This window comes from Camelus ferus, chromosome 16, assembly GCF_009834535.1.
Source record: "Camelus ferus isolate YT-003-E chromosome 16, BCGSAC_Cfer_1.0, whole genome shotgun sequence".
Classification (NCBI taxonomy): Eukaryota; Metazoa; Chordata; class Mammalia; order Artiodactyla; family Camelidae; genus Camelus; species Camelus ferus.
This window is the reverse complement of record NC_045711.1, coordinates 13,238,386-13,265,999: the sequence shown is the minus strand read 5'-3', so window position 1 is coordinate 13,265,999 and position 27,614 is coordinate 13,238,386. Positions and strand designations below refer to the sequence as shown.

Sequence of the window (27,614 nt, the reverse complement as noted above, 5' to 3'; positions counted from 1 at the left end):
TTCTCAGTAAAGCCCTCAAACCATTAAACTAAAAAAAGAAAGAAAAAGAAAACAGAAACCCACATGCAAACAAACAAATACAAAACACTGTCATGTCTAATTATGAATGAAGGAGAGAAAACAGACCCATTAGGAAGTATGAGAAAGGGGAAGAACCACAATGTAAAGAACATTTGGTAAATTACAAGGCTATTGGATACAGCTTAGGCTAAAATCTCAGACATCTGAATGAAATGTATTACTTGTCAGGGAAACACAAGTGACTCAAGTGAACTAAAGAAGAGATATTAAATCTGGATACATCAAGAATCTTAAGAAATCTTTGGATCCAGATGGTTTCAGAGGCTGGGTCCATGGAAACATTTAAAGGACACATCCTTTTCTTGCTATCTGATCTGGTCAGAAACGGAAAAAGAGGGAACACTAGTAGGATGAACCACATGAAAGTGCCTAAAATCGGTAATTCTTCAACTTTAAAAGAAAAAAAGCAGTTTAATATGGTTTGACTTTGAAGAGCTGCCGTGAGCTTAGACACACCCAGACCCTGCAGACCAGGTGGTCAGCCTCACTGACAATCAGGTCCCGATATTTTATGCCCCGCAGGTCTGCATCCTCCAGGGACCCTGTCCCCGAGGAAGGGGTGGGTGAGCAGGAAGTGCCACAGTCCCCATTCCCTCTGGGGGCCCTTCGGGGCTCATAGTGAGGGTGCAGGCAAATAGTGGAACATCTGCCGGGGCCCCTGCACCAAGATTGCCCCATCCCACACTCCTCTCCAATGAGACAGGAGCTGTCAGGGATGGACACTGGCACCGCCTGGCTCCCCAGCCGAACATGCTCTGTCCCGGGGAGGGCACCGAAACCTGAGGCCACCATCTGCAGCTCACAGCAGGCCCATCCTGGCTGGCTGGCATCCTGGCTCCTCCTGGGAGCAGCCAACCCTCCCTTTATTCCCCCCACCTGCTCCCCTGATCAACCCACAGCCAAGAGTCAAGAGGGGGCCCCACAGGCCCAATCCCACTGGCCGAGGCCCTCCCTCCTCTTCCTCCACCTTCGGTAGCTCGCCCCTCTGCTCTGCCTCCTATGCCCCAGGTGCCAAAGATCCTGCTGGGCAGGCCTGCTCTCCGGATCGAGGCTCGGCTCAGAGCATATGGCAGGCGGGGCCCAGCGTCCCCTGGTTGGAGCCAGGGGCGCTGCATCTGGCACCTCCCTTGGAGCAGGGCGGGGAGCTGGCCAGGGTCTTGCTCCCAGCAGCACCCGGCCTCTCTGCTTCTGGGCTGTCGCCTCAGGAAGGTGGGGAGGTGGGAGTAAACAGCGAAGGACACCAGCCACCAAGGTCCGTCCCAGGGCAGAGACATGGAAGCAAGGGGAGTTTCAGGCTCCACTGGCTGGGCACAGGGGAGGGGCTCCTGGTACCTCAATCATCCTCCCCTCAACCCCAGCCAGGGTGAAGAGCTCAAAGGGACAGAGCTAGGAAGGACACCCAACTGGCTGGACCACTCTGCCAACCTGCAGGAGACACAAGACAGGTGAGGCCAGTCTGCCCAGAGAAGTGTTTTGGCTCCACCTGACCCAGGTCCACAAAGCCACTCGGAACTCCTCAGGTCAGAGAGATTGGTTTCATTGTGTGCCATTTTCACACATGGTGGGTATCTGTGGGTTTCATAATGGCCATGGTGAGGATGCAGGAGGCACTCCCCACAAAGCCAACTCTCACCTTTTGGTCCTAGGCTGCAGGTGGCTTACTCAGTCCCCCTGGGGCAATCACCTTCTTAACCAGAAGCACTTCGCTCAGGGGAGAGCGGGGTCCACAGGCAGCTCCTGAGCATCCACACAACTCTCTAGGCATGTGCTGGTCTTGCCCACCCACTCTATCACCTCCTAGCCCTACCTGCCTCCACAGCATGATGCCCAGTGAACTCTGGGCTCTGGGGCAGAAAGGCAAAGGACCCCTCAAATGAGACAGCCCAGAGCAGTAGACTGGCAGAGAAGCCAGGGGTGAGGTGCTTTGTAAGCTTTGGAAGCAGAGCCAAAAGTGTTTTCAACATGGAGAGCAAAGCGTGGGTGTCATTAATATATAAAGAGTTCTTCTGAATCAATAAGAAAAGATAAGCAACCTAACATTCAAAGGAGAGGAACAGGCAATTCACAAGGGAGGGGGAAAAAGTGGGCAAGGAGATGTAACAATGGTTCAATCTCAAATAATCAAAAAAACACAACTTAAATCAACAGGAATACAGAACTTTTGCCTGGCAAAGTAGCAAAGCAAACACACACACACACTGACAATGTGGTTGGGGTGCAAATCAATACTAACTTTTCTGAGTGCAACTGGCTCAGAAGGTCAAAACCCTGGAAAATGCATACCCTTTGAGGCAGCACCCCCACTTCGGGGAACTTATCAGCTCTTCATCCAGTTAAAAGTGTTCCTAAGAGATTCCCACGTGGCCGGCTCCGGGAGACGCTGGGTGCACTGGGGCTTGTGGAACAGTCAGGGTGGCTTTAGGGAAGGAGGGGACAGGTCCACAATACAAGTGTAACTACACTCCTCAAAGAGTGACACTCACAAAACAGTGTGTGTTGGTAAAGGATGGGGACAGGGTGGGAGGCAGCTGGAGACCTGCATGGATATGAAAGCCAGTGTGAGGAGGTGACACTGAGGAGGACAAGGAGGGAGCAAGGGCAGGAAATGGCCAGGCAGGTGTGAGGAACCAACAAAAGGGAGCCTGGAGTCCGGGGAGGGGGAGGGGCACTCAGCAATGAGGCTGCCTGGTCCCAGCAGGGCTCCCTGGGGGGGCTTGTCAGCCATGGCAGGAGTTTGAATTTCATTCTAGAAAAATATACTGCACACCAAAACGTGGGGTGGAGGGACAGTGGCTGGTCTTTATACTTTTGTTTTGTCTTGTCTGTAAATTTAATTTTATTAGAACGAATATACCCTTCTTGTATCAAAAGAAGAAAAACACTAAAAGAATTCTGAGGCGAGTCTCAGCCTCAGTGAGGATGCAGACCACTAATGGGGGGCATCCCATAATGACATGCTATCTCTGTCCAGTAAGGTGTGTGTGTGTGTGTGTGTGTGAGAAGTTCCATCTCTTCCAATTCCACAAATAATAATACCAAGGAAAAAGAAGAAGTGAGTGGTCAGCGAACTGTGCACATGGTGACGTGGCTGGGAGTGAGGTTGCCACTCTCAAGCAGGTGGTCCAGGAAAGCTCCCTGAGGAGGTAACAAAGCACTGAGAACTAAACAGTGCGAGGGAGGCAGGCACAAGAAGGTCTGAGGGAAGAGAATTCCTCAGCAGGAAGATCAGCCTGTGCAAAGGCCCTGAGGCAAGATTGAGCCTGGCAGAGTCCAGGGATGAATGAAGAGACAGTGAGCGGAGGCACAGAGATGAAAAATCACACAGGCTGGGTGGGGCTGGATAAGGTTTGGATTCTGTTTGGATGTAATGCAAAGCCACCAGAGGGTTCTAGCCAGGCCTGGGTCCCCTGGGCTGCCCAGCCCCACCTCACACCTGAGTGGGATCTCTACTCTGTACTGTCCTCACAAGAAGCCAGTCTCCAAGTTCTTGGAAACCTAAATTGTCCTTTTGCTGTGCACAAGCCTCATTCTTCCCCAGGGACTACAAGTCCATATTCTGGTGAAGCGGTCTGGATAGGCATGCTTAATACCAGTGACCTAGGCACCGGCTGGGGGCTGGGGCTCAGATGCTTAGAGCTGGGAAGGGGGCTCCCCAGGGAAGCCCTTTCTTCCTGCTCCTTCCCCAGCGCCACGCCTTCACTCAGAGCTTCTGAGATGGTTTGCATTGCCACACCAGCAGGGGTTGCTCCCAGAGGTGGGCACACTGTACAAGGCACACCAAGGGCCCTCCTTCCCCACTCCCCTCCTGTGTCCTAAAGAGCCCCCCACCGTGACGGCTTGACCGTCAAGCCTGGATCTGACAGATCTGCTGGAGCCTCCCCAGTATCCATTCTCCTTCTTCCCCAAATAGCAAACCCCAATGTTTCCAACTTCAAATACTCTTCTTCAGAGACTCTCATGCAGCTCAGCAAGGCCAGGTCCCACTTCTGGCTCCCAGGGTGTTAGTGGAAGTCGCCTGAGAAGGGCTCCAGGGAAAGCAGTCATGTCCTATAAAAAGGGATCATATCACCAGCCCTACGACCTGAGGCCCTGAACCACTGTAAGCCTCAGTCTCCCCATCTGTAAGATGGGGTAATCATGCTTGTAATGACTGTCCCACCCATTCCCAGGATGAAGGAGGAAATGACTAGGGTGCAGAGAGAAAGGTAAGGGAGTTTGGAGGTGGTCTCTTGAGAAGATGACCCTTCATCTAGAGAATAAAGCATGAGGGGTGCTGCCAGCTGAGTGATGGGCTCCAGGTGGCCTCAGGGGTCCCCGGCTGAGTGACAGAAAATGGAAGGCGAATGACAGCAGAGCAGCAGGAAAGGTGGGGCCTCACGAGGTGAAGGGGAGAGCTCAGGTCAGAGATGGAGGGACCTGGTCCTGGTCCTTGGCAGAATCTATAAAACTGACCCAAACCAGGGAGCTGGATGGTGGAGTGAGATCTGGGCAATGCAGCCCTGTCTCCCAACAGGAGCACATCTGCCTCCAAGATCCCTTCCTGGGCTACGCTGTGGATCCAGATCCAGACAGCCGGCCCAGGGAGAAGGTGCTCAGGTGCCCGGATGGAAAGGCCCAAAACTAGGACCTTATTTTCGCCATGTCTTCTTCATGTGAGTGAACGTGGGTGGATCCCATTATGTGCAGAGTAGCTGAAGAGAAGGAGCCCTCCCCCCGTGGATGCTAGAGAAGCCTGAGACTGGTGGGCCGCTCACAGGTCAGCCGCCACGCCCTGGCCTTGAGAACCAGCCCCCTTGGCGAACATCCTTGGACGCCATTCCTGGGTCATCTCCCTGGGCTGCCTTCCTCTCCACCCTAAGCACAGTCAAGCACCCTCTTTGCTCTCAGCACCCATGATGCAGTGGTTCAGAATTACCTGTGTGCCTGCTCTCCCAGTGCGGAATCGGACCTCGGTCCCAGCACGTGGTGCAGTGCAGGTCACCACTGAATGCTTACAGAACACACTGGAACATAAACTCTGGGTACCCGCCGTGGCCACAAACGCGGAGTAAAACAAGCTGAATGCAGTTGCCGCCGTGAGATACCAAGACCGCTCAGACAAACAAACCCACAAATCAGTCTTCCCAACCAGAAGATACAGTCGGCATCTTTCATGATTATTCCGTGACACCCATGGAGAGCCGGGGTAAAGTGCTCGGGCATCTTTTAAATCCGCTCAGCTCTCTGACAAATGAAGAGGGCGTGATTTTGGGCTGGAGAGGGCTTGAGTGGCACCAGAAACCAGGAGGCCCTGATGCCTCTGCTGGGATGTGCAGATGATACCTGGAAGCCGCACCCCGAGCTCCGGATATGCCGGCTTCCCTGCAGGTCTCAGCCTGCTCTCTCCTGGGTGGGGAGCGTCCAGAGGCCAGACCACCTCCAACCGGACCTTGGAATAGAAGCTGGTGCGCAGGGGAAAGGGACTATCTCAGAACACAGCTGGGCTTCAGGGCTGTGGGGCGGGGGGAGCAGTGAGCAGGCAGGCTATACAGGAACTCCAAATGCTGCCTTCTCTGCTTTCAAGCTGTGTGTCCTTGGGCTTGTGGCTGCACGTCTCTGAACCTCAGATGCCTCATCTATTAAATGGGGTAAAAACATGTAATCCTTTCAAGTTCTAGTGAGATGAAGGCTGACAAGCTGTAAAAAACGTTTGCGGTCATTATTTTTACTATAATTCAGGAACCACTACAAGAAAACCAATGTCACTGCCATCCTGGCATACCTAATTTAAATTTTTTAAAAATTTCTTACTCAATGTCTTGCATGTCCTGCCTGACGGTTGGCTGTTCCTAAAAACAAACCTACTCTCTGGGGATCTGGGTCCTTTCTAGCACTCGCCACAGTGCAGTTTTACTTTGTGCATTTTGGTTTGGTTACTGTCTGCCTCCCTCCCTGAAGCCAGGAGCCACTGGCCTCCATTCTCTGTTCTCCCCAGGGACCAGGACACTCATAAGATCTCAATAAATATTTGCTGAATAAAATGGGGACTCATCTGCCCTCACCACATGCACAGTGACCCATGACCCTAGCAATTCCTGCACTCCCCAAGTCCAAGGGCAGAGACACCAGGCCTGTGGGGGAACCCGCCCAGAAGAGCAGATCTGTGTCAACAGTAGGAAAGCAGAGGCTCGAGGCAGGATTCTGAAGGGCAGAAAAAGACAATTTTGGAAAATGCTGTGAAACACACAAGGCTGCAGCCTGGTGAGAGCTGCACCTTGCCTGGGGAGGAGAGTGTGGGCCAGCGAACCTTCCCTCTCTGGGGACATCGGAAGGGCTCTCTTGTTTTGTTTGGACTTTAGTAACAGAGAGTCTAAATTCGCTGCCTTATTATGTAAATATATTTGCAGACTGGACATACTGGGCCTGGGACTCTGAAGGCAGCTATTGTAGGAGGGGCCAGGGAGGCTCCGAGCCATGGTGGCCCCCTCCCTGGTCGCCTGCCTCAGAAGCCTGTCCTGTTTCAGTCCTGCCTGGAGTGCCCTGGAGGGCACAGGGGGTGGAACAGGCAGGCTGGGCTAGGCTTTCGGGAGGGGGACCAGACACCTGGGCTGTTTTTCCCTCCTCTAGCTGGTGAAAGCGGCTGACCAGCCCCAGCCCCAGCCCCCCCTCCCTATGGGGCCCAGCGGCCTACAGCCTGGTTGGGGGTGGGGTGGCCGGGCTGGGTGAGGTCGGGGGGCTGCACTGGCCACGTGAGGCACAGAGCAGCTCCTCTTCCCCACTTGGAACAAGAGGGTGCCAGGAGTCCCCAGCATGCTCTTTCTTCTTGCTGAACAAGATGGATTGGAAAACAAATTGGCTCAAATAAAGCATGTAATTAGATTAAAGCCTCTTGCCCAGAGCCCTGGGGACTGCAAAAGCCCTCCTGACTGGAAGCAGGAGACCTCAGCGGGCTCCACCAGTTCCGGGACATCCAGAGTTTCCTCTCGACCCTCAGCTGCCCATCCCTAGTTCTTCCCAGCTGGGGCAAACTATGCAGAGAGGATTAAGTCTACCCTGGAGATGGTCCCAGACCCTGCTCTGCCACCAGCCCCTCAGGCCCCGGGGTCCCCCTCCTCCCTGCCTGCTGATTCCGCCTCAGCCTCAGAGGGCAGCCGTGTCTGATCCACAGGCCCCCAACCGGAGCCCAGCGTGAACACCCGGGACAGTGATGAGTCTACACGTGGGCAGCTCTGGCCAAAGCACTTCACACCCACAGTCCCATGTGAGCTGCACAGTGTTCTATGAGGAAACCAGCAGGCAGCCTTCAGGACTGCCATTTCTTCACACAAGAAAACAGGCTGGCACAGGTCAGTGTCCCCGGTCACAGCCACTGGGGACACTTTCCCTATCATCAGCTGCCCCTCACTGCAGGTCAGGGTCACCCAAAGGGGTCTTTGTCCCCAAGGCCATGGGTAACCTGACAACTGAGGAGTGACCCTTAACCTCTGCCCACCCCAAAGGACAGCACACCCCTTCTTAAGGGACCATCCTCTCGGCTTCCCAGCGTCAGGCAGAACTTCTGTGTAACTGCCCCACCCCAGCCACCCCCCCATCACACCCCTTCCCAAAGAGTCTGCTTCCATCATGATGCCCCCATCATTCCTCCCCCAGCCAAGCCCCTGGGAAGTGTGGCTGTGACCACAGGGCTGCCAGAGAAAGGAAGGGGCAGGCAGACCCCAGTCAAGAAGCTGCTGCACCCAGGGAGGAGGTTTCTCTTCCCCATCAAAGTGGCAGATGAGCTTCTGGCCAGTAGATGCAAATGAGAGCCTAGGCAAAGAGGAGAAAAAAGGGAAACAGGCATGACACTGGGAGTCCTGGTCTGAATGGCTTAATGATGAGCAACTTATCTCCAGAAAAAGCATGAGAGCTGCAGAGGAGGTGCTGTCCGCTGCTCAGGAGCAAGCATGGAGGCAGGAAAAGCAAACAAGCCGCACATACGCTTCCAGTTTCCCTGCCCAGGCTCCTGGCAGGCATCACTGATCAACCTCCACACCCAAGGGGCCCAGAGCTCGATAAGGTGCTTCCAGGTGCTCAGTGGGAAAGCACCTGTCATCCTTGGTTTACTCTGTCACTTGCCACTGACTGACAGACTTGACACAGGCCATGAAATCCACCTTCTGGGAGCTAAAAGGGACCTTAAAAGCAGGTTCACCCTAGTACCTCCTTTGGTGCCCTCCCGCCCCCGGCCATCTGAATCAGCCTCACCAGCCGCCCTGGAGCTGGCCAGGGTGTCCATCAGTGGAGCCTTACCTGTTTCTGTAACTCCCCTCAGATGTCCTTAGTTTCACCTTCTGGAACGGCCCAGCACAAGCCCGCCTCCCATCTGTTTACCCAGCAGGGCAGCCCTCAAGACCTTCCAGGAAAGCCCTGCCCTCTCAAGCTTCTTGGTCCCTTCAGACTCTGAGGACATGGCTTCCCCCATCACACTGGTCCCACTTCTTAATCTCTCTGTTCCTCAGTTCTCGGACATGAGAACTGAGGAGGCTAATCCTGCCTCCTCCTTACAGACATCCGTGCTGAGTGTGGAGATGCTTCCTGACGGACAAGTCCTGCCCACGTGGAGGCCACCTTGTCTGCTGAACTCTGTTCTCTGGGGTACAGGTGAGAACCAGGAAAGAGGCTGAAGCAGCCAAATTAGCCTCACAAAGGAAATCCCTTCAGGTCTTCATTCACAGCTTAATTACCCTTTTTTCTTTCTTTCTTTCTTTTTCTTTTTTTCCCAAACACTGATAATAAATGTAATTACTGCCATTCCTAGAACACAGTACATCAGGATCCATGTATTCAAAGGGTTGGGGGGGTCCTTCTGGAGATCCACCCACTGGCAGGAAAAAGGAATGGCTAGCAAACAGAGGGCAAAGAGGCAAAAATCTACAGAACTAGCAAAAGCAGATGCAGAATACCTACGGGCCATTTTGAACAGAGGCCAATAGTCCTAAAAGCGTCTTCACAGTACAATTCCCTTTTTGCAACGGCTGTATCATCCCGAGAGGTTAAATCACGTTCCATGTGCATTGTTTAACAAGGAAGGGAAGTTGGCAACACACTGGGGAAAGATTTCCATCCAAGATGGTTTTAAAAAAAAGCGACATGGCATTGCAATAAATTATACCTTAGGTGCCTAAAAACCGTACTCATAGGGGCTGCTCATTCCACAAAAATGCAAGAACCACGGCAGATCCCGAAATCCTCCCTGTCAAGACCAGACTCCGCCACCTTCTCAAGTGGAGAATGACGGTACTGCATTTGCCCTGGGGACAGGGAAAAAAGAACCCTGGATATACCCCAGGTCACCGCAAACCCCATGTCCCCTGTGGAAGGTGCTAGAAGTCTTCACGCTGCCCTCTCCAAGAGCCACTGCAGGACCTAGTTGGTGAAGGTCACCAAGAAGCCAGTGGACTTCACCCCTGCCCTGTCCTCCCCACCGGGACACATCTAGATTTTAATGAGATGGACAAGGTCATCTTTTACACTGAGTTTCTGCTTCTTACCCATCCCTTCTGTCTCCAGGAGCCCCCAGACACAGGACTCCCAGCCAGAGCTCCACATTTGTCTTCCAGTTTTAGAGGGCACCCTCAGAGTCAGTGCTTCCTGCAATCCTACCCACCATCCACAGGTCAAAGGGAACTGGAATGAGAGAATGGAATGCCTCTGGGGCCCACAGATCCCCCAAGGGCTGCCCTGACTCACCCCTGGGAAGTTCACACTGAGGGACGCTTCTAGTACAATTCCAGTGGCCAATGAACCAACCAGCTTTCACCCAAAGGCAAGCCATCCGTTTGGCAGCTACCACTTGGCTCCGTTTCTGGCACCCACAAGGACCAGCTCCTGTTAGAAACTGGGCCCCTGGGACAAGTTAACTCACAGCCCTCTGATTTTGTGTGCCTTTGCCCTTGGATGTCAGGCTTGGATGTGGCCTGGAGGCCCCATCACCCTCCTCATGTCCTTCCTGACCATATCACGTGCATTGAAACCTTGAGCTACAGAACAAATTTGAACATCTTTTGTCAAAGGTCAAAACTCTTGCACGAGGCGAGCCCTGGAAAGCCTGGTGGGGAGCACAGATGGAGAGGTCTGCTTGCTGGAGACGAGTTGTCCCAGCTGGGTGAGGGGTGTCTCACAGGGGCAGATGGCGAGGGCGAGGGCGAGGCGGGGGTGGGGGGGCGTCGCCATCTCTATGAGGGAAAAACGTGAAAACCTAAAAAGCCTCCTGGGTTTTCTCCAAGATGCAAATTTGGCCATATAAGATGGACTTCCTAGAGGCTGTGTCTGAAAACTCCGAACTTCTAGCTAGACCACTGTTTCCTCTTGTTGCCACTGCTGCTATCAGGGAACAGCAGCCCACCTGGAGGGATGACGAGCCCCCTAGGACTCGCGGCTTTCAGTGCAGAGCAGAGCCAGAAGGCTCTGGGCAAAGCCTGATGTTGGTAGGACGCAGAGGGCCACGTGGGTATCTGCTAACACGTGAACAATTGGTTCTGCTCTAACAGCTGACAGTCTGACTTAGAATCATCTATTTGTACGTCTTTCTCACACAGTAAACCACAGTCCCTCAGACTCAGAACTCCACACCTCATCATCCCTTTAACCCAGTCCCCAGCACAGACCCTCAGTCAATGTGCATTTGGTGAGTGAATGAAGACAAAATGAACAAACGGACAAGTGCGAAAATCCTTGGATCAGAATTCCTGTGGAATGCTGGGAGACGGGGAGGGGGAGAGAATAAGATACGCAAAACCACTCCCAGCCTGGCTGAACAAGAAATCCCCATTTTCAGGCTGTAGCCCAGAAGAGGCCAAGGGAAGGATTTATAGAGCGCAGGATCAGTATTTCATAAACCCTTCCAAATTGCAGAAAAGGCTGCACCTGCCTCCGTCAGTCTGTGGCCGCTAATCCGCTGTAACAGCTCTGTGCCCTCCTTTCTGTCTCCTGCTCGGAGGGCAGGGTTAGCCTGTGTATTCGCCTTTAATAAGCTGAAGCCATTGGGGCGCTGTATTCACTGCTATCTGCTCCCACAGGGCCAGCCCCACGGGGTCGCCTTGTCGGCTCTCCGAGTGAACAGGGGATTTTGTGTTCGGCAGGGGAAACAAAGCTGTCCCAACGGGGGTCCAGTTGGCTGTCGATACGCTTCTCCAGTGAGAGCCAGCGGTGGACACAGCCTGGAGCTGCTGTCGGCACTGAAGGGTGATTCAGCGGAGCAGGGGAGGGAGGCTAAGCCGGGCTCCCTGGGAGGGTCATGAAAGAGGGAAGCCTGTGGCCCTGCAGCATCCACTCCGCTGGCTGGTTGGCTGGCAAGCCCAGCTGGTTAGGCCAGTGCCAGTGAGGTCACGCCTTTGCTTAGTTTCCTGGGTGAGCTGCCACCCCAACCTGGGCAGCTGTCGGGCAGGATGTACACCCCTTGGCCAAGACTGGGCAAACTGCTTCTTACACTGAGAAGAGGCCCTCAAAGCTCACCACCACTATCTGATGCCAGTAACTGCGGCACCACGATGACAGGTGGCCACAGATGCCCTGAAGTCAGCAGAGGGAACAAAAAGGTCTACGGCAAAGACTGTATATAGTTACACACCCAGTGTTAGCTTCCTCCTGGGCTTAGGGACTGTACTACCCGGCACCCCTTGTGGTTAGGTGTGGTCCTGGGACCAAGTCTGGTCAGGGGATGGGTGGGTAAAGGCGAGGCAGATAATTTCAGGCCTACTGGGAAAAGTCTCCCACATGCTCTCTTTCCAAACCACTGACTCTAAGGCTCTAGGGGATGGCAGAACCACACATTTCAAGGAGCCTGGGCCCCCGAATCACTGCTTGGAAGGGAGCCGCCCAGCCAGGAACAGTGGCGATGGACAGTCGGGGCTGCCTGTTACAGCACAGAGCCTGCCCTGACTGGGACAGTGTTGGTAAGAAGTAAAGGGAATCTGAGTTAGGGCAGCAGCAGCAGTGTGTGTGCGCGGCAGGTAAGAGAGCTATGAGAAAGCACAGGACTGTCTCTATTGAGCGAGGGGTTGGCTATCAGAGAGGACATGGAGACTCGGAGAAAAACCACCAGGTCTTTCCACAGCGCAGGGCTAGGGAATAAACAAAACACAAATCCCCAGGTGGTCCCCAAATCCCAATAAACCTCGCCTTCCCCTCAAAGAACTTACCAAGTATGGCAGACATGGTGGGTGCCCTGCCCTGAGCCCCTGTGCTGGGCCAGCGCACCACCTCTGGCCGCTGCAGGTCCTGGCAGCTACCGGCTCACATTGGCACTGTCTCTGAAGGCTTGCCCTTGGCCAACGGAAACTGCTCTGCTTGGAAATATCCACACCCTCCATCCAGAGAGCAGTCCAGAGCCAAGGCCAGCTTCAAGGGCAGGTACGACTACCCAGCCCTTTTGTCTTTAAAGCAGGACCACTTCTTTGGGGCGATTCCCCGTGCTGAGCTCCAGTGGGAACAGGCTGAGGCCAGACTTCTCCTGAACCTACATGTTTTCCTAGCTTCTTCCCCTGCCCTGTCCTGCTCCCCTCACTCCCCTACTGGTTTCTCCTGAGCACATCCCCTCAATAAATAGCCTGCACAACCCAAATGAATGGCTGGCCCTGCACCTCTTCCCCTAGCCTCAGCAGCACATTTGCCACAAAGAGGAAGGAGGATGGGGATTAACAGAGCCAGAACAATCCCTGACTGTCAGGTCTGAAAAGATGACGACCTTCTCAAAGACTTCTCCAGCTGGTGACAGTGGAGGCTGCTGTGAAGACATCCTCGTCTGCAGAGGGGGTTCAGATGCTGACCCGAGACTAAAGGAGGTAGCCTCACAGGACAGAAGGAATGCTGCTGGGGAAGGGAGAGGGATGGCACTGTGAGGAAATCGAACCCAGCCTGGCTTGAAGGAAATTTTAAAGCCATTTTCACTAAATCTGCTGCCCCAAACACTTTGGAATTTCTCACCTCTCTTCAGCAAGAGGAATCTTTTCCAAGTCCCCATGTCTGATTTCTCTCCACAGCTTACTGCTTGAAAGGATGCTGGCTTGAGAAACTAAACGCAAAGCTGGAAGACCTGGGTCCTCACCTCAACTTCTGCAATCAACCCACTGGGTTGGCCTCTGGGTAGCTGGCCTCTGGGCCTCAGTCTTCCCACCTGCCAAATGTGGAGGTCAGGTCAGATGATCTCTCTCTAGGTTTCCTACCGGTATCAAGAGGCAAAATTCCACTCCCAGGATGCATTTTGGGAGAATTGTTGAGAAATGTGTAACCACCAGCTCTCTGGGAGGAAAAAGCCTTGATTTGTAGCATGTGCCAATTTCCAAGGTGTAAATATTCCCACCATGGCCAATTTCAAACTACCAGTATAATGCCCTGAACGGAGGATTGGGAAGAGATGCTGACAGTCAGCTACCATGAGTAGGTCTGTGCTGGCTCCAGTGTGCCACCGCTTTTCAGACACCTCTTTGTGCAAAATAAGTTCATTTCTGACTCCAGTTCATTTCTAACCTCTGCAAACAAAACAGCTCTCTCCCTTCCTCAACTCTACAACACATGTGACTCTTGAGCAGAGCCCACAAAACAGTGCAAATCCCCCCAGGCCACGGTCCTCCCCGGAGAGAAGCTGGCCTCTCCTGTGGAAGGGACAGGAAGAAGGCAGTGCCCGTGGTGCCTCCCACAATGCAGATTCACTGCTCTCACTGAGCTAAAGCCCCGCCCTGGGGAGAAGAGACACAAGGCCCAGGATCTGTGTGGTCACGCCTCGAGGCAGAGCAGGGGCTGGTTCCACGGGCCACACCCACAGCTGTAGGAGCAGTGAGCCAAGCAGCAGAGACTGAGTCCCGCTAGAGAGGAGGTGGGCTGGGGTGGGGGACAGTCTGTGCAGCTAGGAGGCAGCCAGCAGCCTCCCCCACCTCAAGGCCATGTTGCTCCTTACAACACTGAAGATCTAGGTCCACACCCAGCCGGTGGGCAGACAATGTCCCCAGTCCATTCTCCTCTTTGCCTTCTCTCCCCTGGGTCTGGGTACCCTTCCTGGTCCAAATGCCCTGGGGTCCCCTCAACAAAACCCTGAAAGATCCCACAAGGCAACTGCCCGGGTTCTGTGACCATCAGGCATGGAGATCATAGTCTCTCCACCAGGCAGGATCCAGAAATACTGAGCAGGAGGGGGCCAAATAGATCATGAGCCCAATTCCTTCATTTCATTGAGAAGACCGCACCCAGAGCTATCAACTGGCCTGCAGGACACTTTAACTGGGGTAGGGGTAGGGTCAGGAAACACAAAATCCACGCCAGTAAGTAAACGACAGCATTTAGGATCGTTGCTGTTACTGCCTGCCATGGACGGAACCTGTCCCACCGACATGCCCACGGGGAAGCCCTAACCCTCAATGTGATGGTACTTGGAGGCAGGGCCTTTGGGAGGTGATTAGGGTCAGAGGAGGTCATGGGGAAGGGGCCGTGAGGATGGAATTAGGGCCCTCATAGGAAGACACCAGAGAGCTCTCTCCCCGCAGGTGAGGGCACAGTGAGAAGCCAGCAGTCTGCAAGCCAGTAAGAGCTTGCCAAAACCCGACAGAGCTGGCACCCTGATCTTGGACTTCCAGCCTCCAGAACTTCGAGAAAACACATTTCTGTTGTTTAAGCCACAGAGTCTACGGTGTTCTGTTACGGCAGCCCGAGCACACTGAGACATTACTACTACTATTATTACTTTAAGTCTGGAGTACTTTTAAATCTGGCAGGGAATTTAAGAAATCAAAGGGACCACCTCTGGGCTTGGGAGGCTTTACTGATAACTTCCTGGCAACTGAGGTTCTGCTGGGGCTGGGACAGGCGAGGGGACTGACCAGTGCGCTGAACACAGCCTATTACCGTGCGTCCCCTCCCACCAGCACCCAGTCCACAGCCCTGGCAGGAATCCCAAGGGAGGATTCCAGGCACAGCTTCGGGCAGGGGCCACCCCGAGGGGTGTGTACCTGAGGGGTCTCTGCATCCACCCTGCCTCAGCCTAGCTCTGCAGCCTGCACGCTCCCAACCCCCAGTCTCTGCCAACAAGGACCCTGTGACATCTGCGTGACACAGGGGCAGGCCCTGGGGATTCCAATCCTCTCTCTTCCTGACACCTGTCACTTGTCCCACTCCCATCAGCCACTCCTTTGAGTCCCCAGTGGAAAGAGCTTCCAGAAGGGTTAAATATTCCGCCTCCACTTGCTCCTCTGGCCTCAAGCTCATTCCTTTATCCTCCTCAGATGCTGGTGGCAGCTCCACCTGCAAAGGCCCAGCCACAGGGAAACAATGAGGGTCCCGAAACCCCCAATGCAAATGGCTTCCTTTGTGCCCCCTCCAGAGTGACCACCGAGACCCCTGGCAGCGGGCCCTCCCCACCCTGTTTGCCCCAGTCTGACCTCTGCCCTGGCTCTTTGTGCAGGCCCCAAAAAGGGAAGAGAGGAGAGGGGTGGGGAAAGGAGATGGGGAAAGTAAGGGAATAAGGAAGACGACGGAGAAGAGAGACAGAGACAAAGAGGCAGAGAAAAGCAGAGTCAGAGAGACAGAGGGAAAAAATGCATCAGGCAGGCTGCCCAGAGCAGGGTCTCCCAGCCAAGGGGCTGGAAAGAGTTAAGTCGGACCATGTGCAATGGCCATTTTTGTGGGTCACAAGTGGTGGTCAAATAGAACAGGAATTCCATTTGGTCCAACCTAATACAGCCAGATCAGTCCAGACTCCAGCCAGGGTGGGAAGAGCCCCCGTGTCCCCTGGCTCAGCCTCTGGTTCTTTTCCTGGAACGTTCCGGAGAACTGAGCCAATGTCAGGAAACCCAGGTTTAACCCAGAGGTTCTCAACCAGAGGCTGTTTTGCCCCTGGGAGACATTTAATTATCACAACCGTCCGGAGGCCCGGAGGCCAGGGATGCTGTACCACACCAGAAGCTCGGAGGATGGCCCCCACCACTGAGAGTGCTCCAGCCCCACTGTCAGCAGCGCTGGGCTAAGAAACCTGCTTCAGACCCTTCTCCAAGTTGACACCTAAAGTCACTGGCAAACATCATTTAGCTCCTGCACCCTCTGCTCCCACCACGGAGAGGAGTGGCAAGGACTTAAGATGGTGACTGGCTTCGTGTCCCCTCTGTGGTGGGAATGCCCCTTTCTCAAGGACACTCCCTTGAAGGGAGCTCAGAGCTCTCATCCCTGCCCCCAAAGCCCAAAGTTCCGGCCAGACACAGCCATGCCTCTTCCTTAAAAGCACGAAGTTAACGATGGTGACAGGTAATGTGCTGGCAGCACGTTCCACCTGACATGCCACTCCACGCGCCCTCTACCCTCAAAGGCAGACCAAGCCTCTCAGGAGCAGGACACAGACACACTGTGGCATAATGTCTTAGTAACGAAACCACTGAGTAAACCAGCTGTAAAAGACATTTGGGGGACAACCAAGAAAGCTGGAAGATGGACTGAGCATCAAGTGATATTAAAGAATTTTTGTTAGTTTTGCTAGGGGTAATAATAACTGTTCAGAATTTGGAGGAAATGTTCTTTTTCAGAAATGGGATTCTGAAATGTTTAGGGGTAAAATGTCAGTGTCCAAGCTTTTCCTGGAAAATATTTCAGAAAAAAAAAATTGTTGAAGCAAATGGGGCACAATGTTAAATGTTAAATTGAGGCGAGAGGAATGTGGGGGTCCAACCATCCGATTTCTCACCACTGCCCTGAGATTTTTCATCATAAAAATTTTAACAATCAGTGAACTCACACGAATTCAAAATATAGTAATATACAGTAAAGCTCAAAATTTTGGATACATTTTATATTAGGTTGGGCTAAAACTCATCATGGTAAAAGGACCAGGCAGATACTTCACGATGTGAACACAGCATTTCCTATGATGATGCAGGAAATGCTTGCTGACTTCAGAGAACTTCACTTTCTCAACCCTCAGCTGCATCTGTTTCAATGTGATGCGTAACTAATCAACGAGCGGGTCCATCTGTGAATGCAGCAGCACCCCCTCCTCAATGCTTTTGGAGGGAACACACGGATGTTATCCCGTAAAAACATACCAGTTTCTCAGACTCGGCACTACCATTAGCACTGGGGGCTGGAGAACCCACTGTTGCGGGGGCCGCCGTGGGGGCCCGTCCTGTGCAATGCAGGATGGTGAGCAGCATCCCTGGCCTCGACTCACTAGATGCCAGCAGCACCCCTCCCTGCTGTGACAACCAAAACCGTCTTCAGAAATGGCCAAATGTGCCCTGGGGGCAAAACAGCCCCAGGCTGAGAACCACAGGAATATATGAATGCAGTGAAATAATTTGAAATGCTCTGTAGCCAGTCTTTTCACCAAAGTTGACCCCCATGTGTAATGTGTCACCTGCTTTGGCAATATACTATACCTCTTTATTTCACAATTATTTAAATAATTATATGGCTATTCCATAATTAATTAAAACACTACTGAAAGAATTTGGTTGCCTCCCTCTTTTGTTATTATAAACAACACTGCAGTAAGGAACCTAGTAGCTAACTCCTGGCACAGGTCACCACTTCTTTAGGCTAAATTCCTAGAAGTGAATACATTTTGATACATGATGCCAAATCACCCTTCATAAAACTGGTACCAAGTTACCCTCCCATCACCAGAGTAGGTGAATGCCAACTTCCCCAACCCTTTCAACACTGGGAATTCCTTTTTGCGTTCTAAATAGTGTCAATTTAATATGGTTTTTAAAACAGTATTCTTGTTAATGTTATTTCTTTATTACCAGTAAGTGAAACATTTCAGCTGCTTATTGCCATTTGTACAAATTCTCTGAATTTCTAGTTCATTTTCTCATCTCAATTTTGCATTAGGATCTCTTCTTTATTGAATTAAGAGCTATTTATTGAGGATATTAATCTTTGGTCACTCACATCATAAATATTTTTCTCAGCTTTTAATTTGTCTTATATTTCTTGTTGAGATTTTTGAAGTACACAAGTTTTCTATTTCTATCGACTTTAATGATTTCTGACTTTTGAATCATATCAAGCCTTCTTTACTCCAAGATTATACTGATACTGATCTGCTTTATTCTAGAATTAAGAATTCATGTAAGTGTATATCTATATATATATCTATCTATATATATATATAGATAGATAGATATATTTAATACACTGGGATTTATGCTGGTTTACAGCATGAAGAAGAAATTTAACTTTATTATTATTTCAAAATAAACAGCCAGTTTTCCCAGCACCATTTACTCATTGACTCATCCTTTTCCTAATTTATAATCACAGCTTTATCACATACAAGTTATGTTTACACTCAAGTCTATTTCTGGACTTTCTACTCAGTTCTCGTGGTTTCTCTGTTCCTATGCCAGTATCACAGTAATGTAAACATACTGTTTACAATATTTTAAAAATCTGGTAGGGCAAGTCACCCTCCCATCACTCTTCTTTTAAAAAAAAAATTCTTGGCTATTCTCACTCTTTTCTCTAGCTGAACTTAAGAATCATGTCCTAGCCAATTGGGATTTTGACTAGAATTATGCCAAACGTAGATTTCAAGGAGAATTGACATTTCACAATTTTGAGTCTTGCCCTCCCAGAACATGGTAAGACCTCCCATTTTTTCTTTAGTGTCCCTTGGGAAAGTTTCATCCTTTAAAAAAGCATACATATTCTCTATTTTTATTGGTATACTTATTTCTGTGTATTTGATTTTTTTTTTTTTTGCTATTCTAATTGGGAGCCTGTTTCCATTATCATTAAAAAAAAAAAATTGCATTCACAAACACTTAATAGGCCAGATATCCCATTACATGTTTTTCACTCACTATGACACTGTTTTGGAACCAGCTATTGCTAAGAGATAAGAAAAATTACTGACCTTTGTACGTTAATTTTGTAATGGCCTCCCTGGGGAATTCGCCTACCAGTTTTAACAATTTTCAGCTGATTCTGGACAGGCATGTTTTATGACACAAGTGCTGTGAGGAAGGCACTAAGGCCCTTCCCACCCCCACCCCCCACCTATTTTAAGATATAAGCTGATTTATGTGCCTTGTCTCCCTCAGCTGCCTTGTGACCAAAGGGACAGGTCACTGCTAACTGCTTCTCCCAAGTCCAGAACCTATGGCCTCAGCCATGCCAGCGCCCCACACTAACCAACCACACACCCAAGGGTCACGTTAACTGGCCCCTGTGGAGGACAGTGGCTTTGAACTGGCTGTACCTCCATTTCTACCTTGGTTTCAGGTCCCCTGGAGACACATAAGTTTGTCTTAGTAGAATGTTACCACACAATCAGGTGTGTGTGTGCGTAGTTTTTGAATTATCCTAAATTGGCTAACCAGTATGACTACTGAGCGACAGAATGATAGACGGTCAATGCCACTTACAGGCTCTGAGGCCAGCAGACATCGGCTGGAATCTTAGCTTACTAACCTCTGTGCCTCAGTTTCTCCTATGTAAAATGGGGTAATAACAGTACTTGCCTCACATGGGTGGAAGAGATGATTAAATGGCTAATACGTGGGAAGAGCACCTAGCACAGAGTAAGCATTATATAAACGTTGTTTCCTTCTTCATTTAGCCAGAATCTATCTTTACTCATGGGTCTGGTCCCATCTTTTCTCAGAAGAATACTTATCTGATGGTCATTCACCTCAGCAGCTGATCCTGGACAGCCAAACATCCTGTTTCACACCACCCTCTGAAAACCAGGTCCTCAGTCAGTTAACACAACTCCCTCTTACCAGTGGCATGAGCTGCTTACAAGTAACCACGGTCAGCGGTCCGAGCTCCTACCAGCATTCCCTCTACGGACCTACAGGTCCCTTTCTCTTATATCAGGAGTAACAATGGCTCCCTTACCTGGAACCCAGGGAACCACATCCTTCTCAGATGACTAAGAGGAAGAGGATGCAGGCTGTGTGCCAGACCTTTTCTATACAATATTAGGCAAAATGGCCACAGCTGTACGTCTAGAAGGCATCAGGGGATGCCCATTTCCCCCATGTTGGCTGACCTATTTCTGCTTGGAGACCAAGTAAGGAGGTGCTGAGAGACCCTCCCAGTCCCGTAAGTGTTCCAGTGAGCAAGGGGTCAGGAAGGAAAGCATGTCCCCCATTGCTGCCCCAGTGCCCTGTCCCCGAGGCTCCTAGTCTCCACTCAGCCCACTCCAAACCAGATTCACTGCACTCTTGCACTCTGACCACAAGCACTCGACCTTTTTTAACTGATAAAATACACATAACATTTACCATTTTAACCATTTTTAAACACATAATTCAGTGACATTAAGTATATTAACAGTGTTACCCATCACCACTCCCTAGTTGCAGAATTCTTCTGTCACCGCAGAAGGAAGGCCTGTACCCATCAGTCACTCCCCATTCCTTCCTCCTCCCAGTCCACAGCAACCACCAGTTTGTCTCTGGATTTGCTTACTCCAGATATTTCATATAAATGGAATTATATACCATGTGGTCTTTTGTATCCAGCTTCATTCACTTAGCATAAGATTTTCAAGGTTTGCCGAGATTGTAGCATGTGTCAGTACTGCATTCCTTTTTCTGGCTGCACAATGTTCCATGGGGTGGATATGCCACACTGAGATTATCCATTCTGCCACCCGTGGTCATCTGGGCTGTTCCCCACCTTTTGGCTATTGTGAGGTCAAGCTCTTGACCTTTAATCAATTTCCAGACTTTAACAGGGTCTTATAGTCTGTGAAGCAGCCACCTCGCAGTTTCCTCAGCTGCCCCCGGCCCTGGGCAGCCCCACCTGTTCCCCACCCAGGTCTTCTCAAGAGCCTTCCCCCGGCTGACTCTCCACACTTGTCCTCATGCAAACCCACGTTCCTGGTAAAGCACTGGGAGAATTTAGTCAGCTCAACCCTTCCATACACCGTGCTGTTTGGATTTTCCAGGGTGTTCCACTGGTTTTTTTCTAAGCACTTACGATAAGTCCGCCGCTGAATCAAAGGCTTTACTCAGACCATCTCGTTTAATCCCCACAACAACCGCTGGAGGCAGGGTTATCATTAGCCGGTTTCACACAGGAGGAAGCAAGGTCAGGCAGAACGCCCAATTCAGTGCCCCTCCCCGCCCCCCACACTCGGCCAACACAGCATTCAAGTCTTATCAGCTCGCTTCCACTACTTACCCAACCTACTCCCTACCTTGGAAAACCAAAGTCTAAAAGGAGACTAATCCAAGCTTATCCAGCGGCAAGTCTATAAAAACCCAATTTTCTTCCCTGACAATATGGAGGTGAGGCGAGGCCTCCAGATGTGACATCTCTAAGCCCACACCCACCCCACCCCTGGAAGCACCTGAGTGGGGCACTGCCTGCAACGGTTCAGCTGCCCGGCTCCCCAGAAGGGCTGCCAGGAGGCCTCGGAAGCCACACCGACCCCCAGGCTGGGCGGCTGGCGTAGTCGGCGGAGGCAGCGGGGCCCCACGCGGGGGTCCCAGACAAGGCGAGGGCAACTAGACCAGAGGGAGGGTCCGAGACCCAGGTGAAGGGGTTGGGGAGCCCGGGAGTCGGCTAGAGGCTCTCGTACCTCCATCCTGGGTCCAGCTTCCACTCGAGAACAGCCGTGCCCCCTTCTAACCCAGGAGGCCACTCGGAAGTCGGCAGCTTCTCGCCCAGCTGAGAGGCGGCCCCGCCTCCCTCTGGCTTTTCTGCGTTCTGCGTCTCCACCCCACTTCCGGCGTCTCCACCCCACTTCCGGGCACGCTCACTCCACTTCCGGGGGAGGCGCACGTGGGCTCGAGGGGCCCCTTGACACCATGGATAGCGCAAATGCTACAAATCAAGCCTCACCTCAGCCAGGTGTTAACTATTTAACCACGGGAACTGCAACGCCTGTGGGAGAAGCTGATCACCAGAGGGGAGGGGAGCAACCAGGCATTTCTGAGGAGGAAGAAAGCTCAGCAGAAGTTCATTCCTGCCATGAGAAGCAGGGTGGGGAGGGCTCCAGGACCTTTGGGCCCACCCCTTCATCTTTCAGGGAGGCAGAAAAGAAGCCTTTGCTCTGTCCAAGGCCTCACATCCAGTGGAGAATCAATTCCAGATCTCCCAACTCCAAAACAGTGCTCCTTCCACTGAACCAAGTGGCCTCCACAAATCAAACAATATGCAGATCAACTCTGGAGCTGATGCAGGGCAAGGGAAGGTGGGGTGGGGGTCTCTACAACCATAAGTAGGTGGGTTTGGAGTGGGTGTGAGACAGGAAGGAAGAGGGCAGGGCACAGCCATTCAAGGAATGATACAGCAGTTAACACTAAGTGGCAGTAGATTCCATTCCCAGCAGACCTTGAACCTCATTATCCACTCATTGTAATATACTAACATGGTAAATGGCACTCCCACAGGCACCATGACAGTTCAGAGGTTAACCACAAAAGGTCAAAAAGTGGGCAGTGGCCCAACTCCTGGGAATCCCCACCCTTTCCCCAAAAGCAGTTGGAATGATCCTCCCACTTAGCATATGAAGCTCCCGAGCCCATTAAAAACTAATAACCCCCATACCTATAGCCGCTCTCTCTTCTGAGACGGACCGCCCTCTGTCTGTGGAGAGTGTATCTACTTTTACTTTAAACTGAGTATCCAGCCCCCACACCTCCTGGCCTTTCCCTTGCCTTCTGAAACAGCCCACACTCTTGTCTATGGCATATGTATCTCTCTGAATAAATCTACCTTTACTCAATGGTGGCTCACTCTTGAATTCTTTCCTGCGTGAAGCCAAGGACCCACACTTGGTGGGGCATGTCCCGGGGACTCAACTGAAACCTGGGACATGGCCATCTTTCCTCTACCAGGTGTCTCCTTCCCGGCCCATTGCCTTCTGGGCCCCTCAGCCCTAGACCACCCACGGGCCTGACAGCGTTCCTTGCCTCCCTGTCCCAAGACGGGTACCAGCCAGCTGAGCGAGCAGGTGGACAGCATTCCTGGATTGAGCTGGCCCTTCAAGGGGGTGGGTTCAGGGTGAGGTTACGTCCATCAGCTTTCAGGACAAATTCTCCATTTATTAATTCTCCTCCGTTCCACAGGCAAAAGTAAACAAGCTATTCTCAGGCAGCCCGGCACAGAGGCCTTCCCTATTCAAACACTGCAAGAATCGACAAGCTTGGAAGTACTGAGCTCCCAGGCCCCACTTCCCAGGGGGGCCCCTGGCCTCCTGCCCACAACATCCCTCCTGCTGAGACGAGGCAGTCAGGGCGTCTTTGTGGTGGCAGCCCCTGGGTCCAGCACTCACTATCTGGGCACAGCCCAAGTTCTCCGCAGAGAGCATCAGAGATCCTGGACATCCAGAGACCCAGGGAAGGTCACAAAGGGTCTGGCCAAGGATACAGCATCCCAACCAGCATCACACCTGCTCACTTAGCCCCTCTGTGAAGAAAGCGCTTTATAAGGGTGTTCATTTACTGTCTGCTTCCATTTAAATGCTGTTTTTAAAGGTTCAGAAGAAAGGAAATAAAAAGGAACAAAATCCAAAAGAGTCAGAAGAGTTAACTAAGAATTGGTAGACTTTCCAAAGGAAGACGCTACAAGCGTTCATTAGTTGCCCAGGAATCTTCTGCCTGCTTGAGCGGAGATCACTGCACTTTATGTCAGCTTCTTGTGGCCCGTACAGAAAACTCATGAGCTGTTTTTTTCTTCTGCTCTATTTTTTTTTCCCCATTTGCCTATTTCTAATTTGGAAAGAAAAAGTCAAAAACCACTGGGAGAAACCTAAAGTCAAGTTTGAAAGGACCAGAAAAAGGGGAGACGAGAGATCGTGAAACTCTGCCTTGACCGTGGATGAGCTGCGTAATCAGCCTGCCTGAAGAGCTTGTTCTGGTAAGTTCTGATGCATCTCTGCACAACAAGGAAACAGGAATCGAGACTCCATTTAATGGAAGTGTCTTGTCGCTTCAAAATTGCTCTACCCGAGAACTGAACTAACTGGGGATGTTCCTTTGAACTGTGTTTTTACAGAAAGACCTTCTTCACCCATGATGCTGCTGCCTCTGACCCCTTCCCAGTGCTCTCTCTCCTGTAAGTGTCCCCTGCGGCCCAACCAAAACGGACTGAAGACTCTACCCAACAACCCAAGACCAAAGTATTGTTGGTTTTCTCTGGTGTGGCCTCCGGTGCTCCCTGAAATTGTCTTCCCTATTCGAGGGCTGTTTATTAACTGTGCATAAGCAACTTCAAGTTCCCAGTGCACGAAAATACTAAACAGTCTATTCTAAATTATTCAGGTGACCACATGGGTACACAAGAACCCCCTCCACAGGCCCATCTGGACAGGAGGAAAGGGGGCCCCAGAGCTGACACCAATGTCCCTGAGGGACCCCACTGTCGTTATTTCTGCCCCCAACCCCACCATTCTCACTGCCACTCCAAGTACCAGCACACAGAAGCCGCATATGACCCCAGGCCCAGGGCGCTGGGTACACGCCTGGCTGCTCTCCACCTGGTGTCCCCTCCAGCCAGGCTCCAGGCCCTCTCTGTGCCCAAAGCCAGGGCTGGGTGACCTTTCTTGTACCAAGGACTGGCGACGTCCATGGGCCCCTTCTCACAGTCATATTTTTCAATGCAGAAATAAAATCCATAGGACTACAAAGGAAACTAATAATACTGAACTACACTTACCCCAGTATTTTCAAAAACCCAGATTTATTATACAGTTACATAATGTATGTGTTTCTTTATTAATGATTATAAATCAGGATCTAGCAGTGGGTCTGGTAATTTCCACCCTTTTGAAGCAATATCGAGCATAAACAATATTTCATGACATCTACACCAATGCTAACGTGAAAATGGCTGTGATTTCTGCCACTGGCAGATCACCAGTGCTGCTGACCCCGCTGTGGTTGGTGGCCCACCTCTATAATGTTCTCCATTTCAGTGAGAGGTGAGGGATGGGGAGGGGTGAGCCTCTTCCTGTCTGGGTTCACAGGTCCCCCTGGGGTCTGTTTGTGGACCCCGGTGTTCAAGAATGCCTTTTTCATCCCCACCACCCATTTCCTTCCTTCTCTGCAGCCCCAGGAAGGAATTACCGGCTCCTGGCTTGGATGGCACTGGGCTGGAAGAAGTTTCTCACCCTCAACTGGCTGAGCAGCAGGAGCGTGACCTGGAGGGTCCCAGGCTTGGGAGAGAGGCTAGCCTTAGGCACCAATAAACCCCCCTCTTTTATTCTCGGAAGGGATGTGGCAGAAAAAAAATGCCTATGTCTCCATCCTCCTCAATCCAGCCCAGGGGTACCACTCACACAGACCAGCACCCCAATGGTGGTTCAGAGGAGTCTGGCCCCTTTAACCTTCCCTCCCCCGTTCCCGCGCCACCCCAGGGCAAAGAAAAAGCAGCAAAGGGGAAAAGCCTACCTTCGGGCTCCTCCACGCTGCTGGCTGCAGTGGTTGGCGGTGCCACGGGGATCTCTTTGTGAGGTTCAGGATGGGAGGAAGAGGAAATGTTAAGAACACATTCTTTTTGACCTTAGAGAAGAACAGCACAGCACAGACTCCTCCCAACCCTTCTGGGCCCTCCCTCCCCATCCCACTCCTTGGTCCCAGGAGAGGACGGTCAGGGAGGAGCGGAAGTCGGCATGGGGGCCTGGGCATACAGCCTGTTCTCCTCTGGAAGCCGTCTCTCCACCTGGCAGGGACGGGAGTGAGAAGGCAGGACCTTTGCCCACTCTGCTGTCTGAGTGTCATCGACTTGATGAAGCCCCTGGGCAGAGAGGCAGCTCCCCGGGCCCCCTGCTTATCACAGTGGGACTGCGTGGCCCAGTCTGACCTTGACTGGAAGGGAAGGGTTCCATGGCAGGGGTGGCATGTGAGGGGGCTGGGAGGTGTCTCACAGGTGCAGAGAGGGGTCTGCATCCCCAGCCCAGGTTCCCATGGGCTCACATCTCACATCTCATGAGCGAAGGCACTTTCTCGGTAGGCAGAACAGACTGACAATACGGAAGACCGAAGGGCCCGAAAAGAAGCATGTGCTTTTATCGTTCCACAGGCCGATCTGGAGAGGAGCAAGGGGGTCCCCAGAGCTGATACCAATATCCATGAGGGCTCCCTCTTCTACCAAGAATGGTAACCAGTTCCTACGAGCTCCTGGCTCTGACCCTGTGCTCAGAAAAGGTGAGGAGGTTCAGCCAGCCTCTGGGAAAGACCCAGGCTTCACGGCTCTGGCTTCCTCCTTCTAGATGGGGCCAATCACGGACCGAAAGTCCCTGAGGGCCAGGGACTCACCTCCCCCGGTGAGTGACCATGTGAACAGGGGGTCACAGAGGCCTCCACGAACCCAATGATTCTGGCCACCATCTGTTAGGGGTAAGACATCCCTTGGAACCCCCGATTCTAGATCAGCTGGGACCTAAGGCTTGGTGGGTCAAGATGGAATACTCAGGCCTGTGATCAAACTTGAGGGTCACCTGCAGAAGCCAGCCTCTGAGCCTTCAGAAGGAACGGGCAGAGGACCCAGCCCTCAATTCGGGGTCAGATCTTGCTCTTGGGTGATTTTATCAGTGACAACAAGCCACAGGTGCCCTGTCACAGTAGCTCATTAAGAAGCCAGGCCTCATGCCAGGCCCACTCTGATCCCTTGTGAGCTACCTGGTCCCCGCAGGAACATTCCAGAGGGACCATTCAGAAGGCCCAGCCTAGTCCTGCGAGTCCAGGAATGGGGCTGGGGCCAACAGCCATGGAGGCCCACTGGCGTGTGAGCAGGGGGACCCGTGGCTCCCAGAGCTGCGACGAAACAAAGCGTTCGAGGCACTGTCTGGGCGTCTCTAGTCAGGAGCCGGCAGGAAGAGGTCTCAGAAACCCCAGGATGGAGACCCAGGTCTTCAAGCTGTTGGCAGGAACGCTGGCTCCCAGCACCAGTCTGCCCTTCGCGAGGGGAAGAGGGAAGGTGGAGAACGTGTCGGAAAGCCAGAGTGCCCGTCTCCCAGGGCTTCTGTCTCCGATTCTGAAACCTCAGCTCCATTTCAAGGACTTTCCCCTTGAGGATTTGAAATGCTGGTTCCAGCCATTTCTGGGAAACCCAACAGCTCCTGACTCCCTTTAAAAGGGAGAGCCCGTCTGTTTCCCACTCGTTTTCAGAAGCCCCGATGGCGGTGCTGAGTTCCTAAAAGTTTTCTAAAAATGTTCACGTTGCAGCTCTTTGGATGGACGGAAAAGAAGGATTTTTGAAAGCTGTGAGACCCTGATAATTAGACGTCATTAAAATCATTTCAACTTGCTCTTCCCCAGAGGGATACATGCTCAATTTCCCAAGACCCAGATTTGGGTTATCCGCTGTTACTGAACCCCTGCCACCACGGAAACACCGCCTGATGGAGGGACTGGTTAGAAGGGCTGCTGGAATCACACAGCCCAGTGTCAACGTGAGGCCACACCCAACGGGGGCGGGTCCAGGGCTGCAGGGCCTAAGGCTCCCACCCAGTGTGGAGGGATTCCCTGCAAGGTCTGTGGGGGCTGCTCCAAGGACCCCAAGTTGCTGCAGGGCTGAGGGGCCCCCAGCCTCCTGCTTCTGCCTCAGGTTGTTCCAAGTCCCTCATCCGTGACCAG

At 52.1% G+C, this 27,614-nt stretch overlaps 1 protein-coding gene across 2 annotated transcripts in view; it reads right to left on the bottom strand.

Annotated features, from left to right (window-relative positions):
• NTN1 (netrin 1) overlaps positions 1 to 27,614 on the bottom strand; it is a 178,479-nt gene that overhangs the window by 22,742 nt on the left and 128,123 nt on the right. For both annotated transcript variants that reach the window (XM_032498787.1, XM_032498786.1), the window contains exon 5: positions 25,428 to 25,481. In XM_032498787.1, coding sequence (XP_032354678.1) covers positions 25,428 to 25,481 — 54 coding nt within the window. The remainder of the gene's footprint in view (positions 1 to 25,427; positions 25,482 to 27,614) is intronic.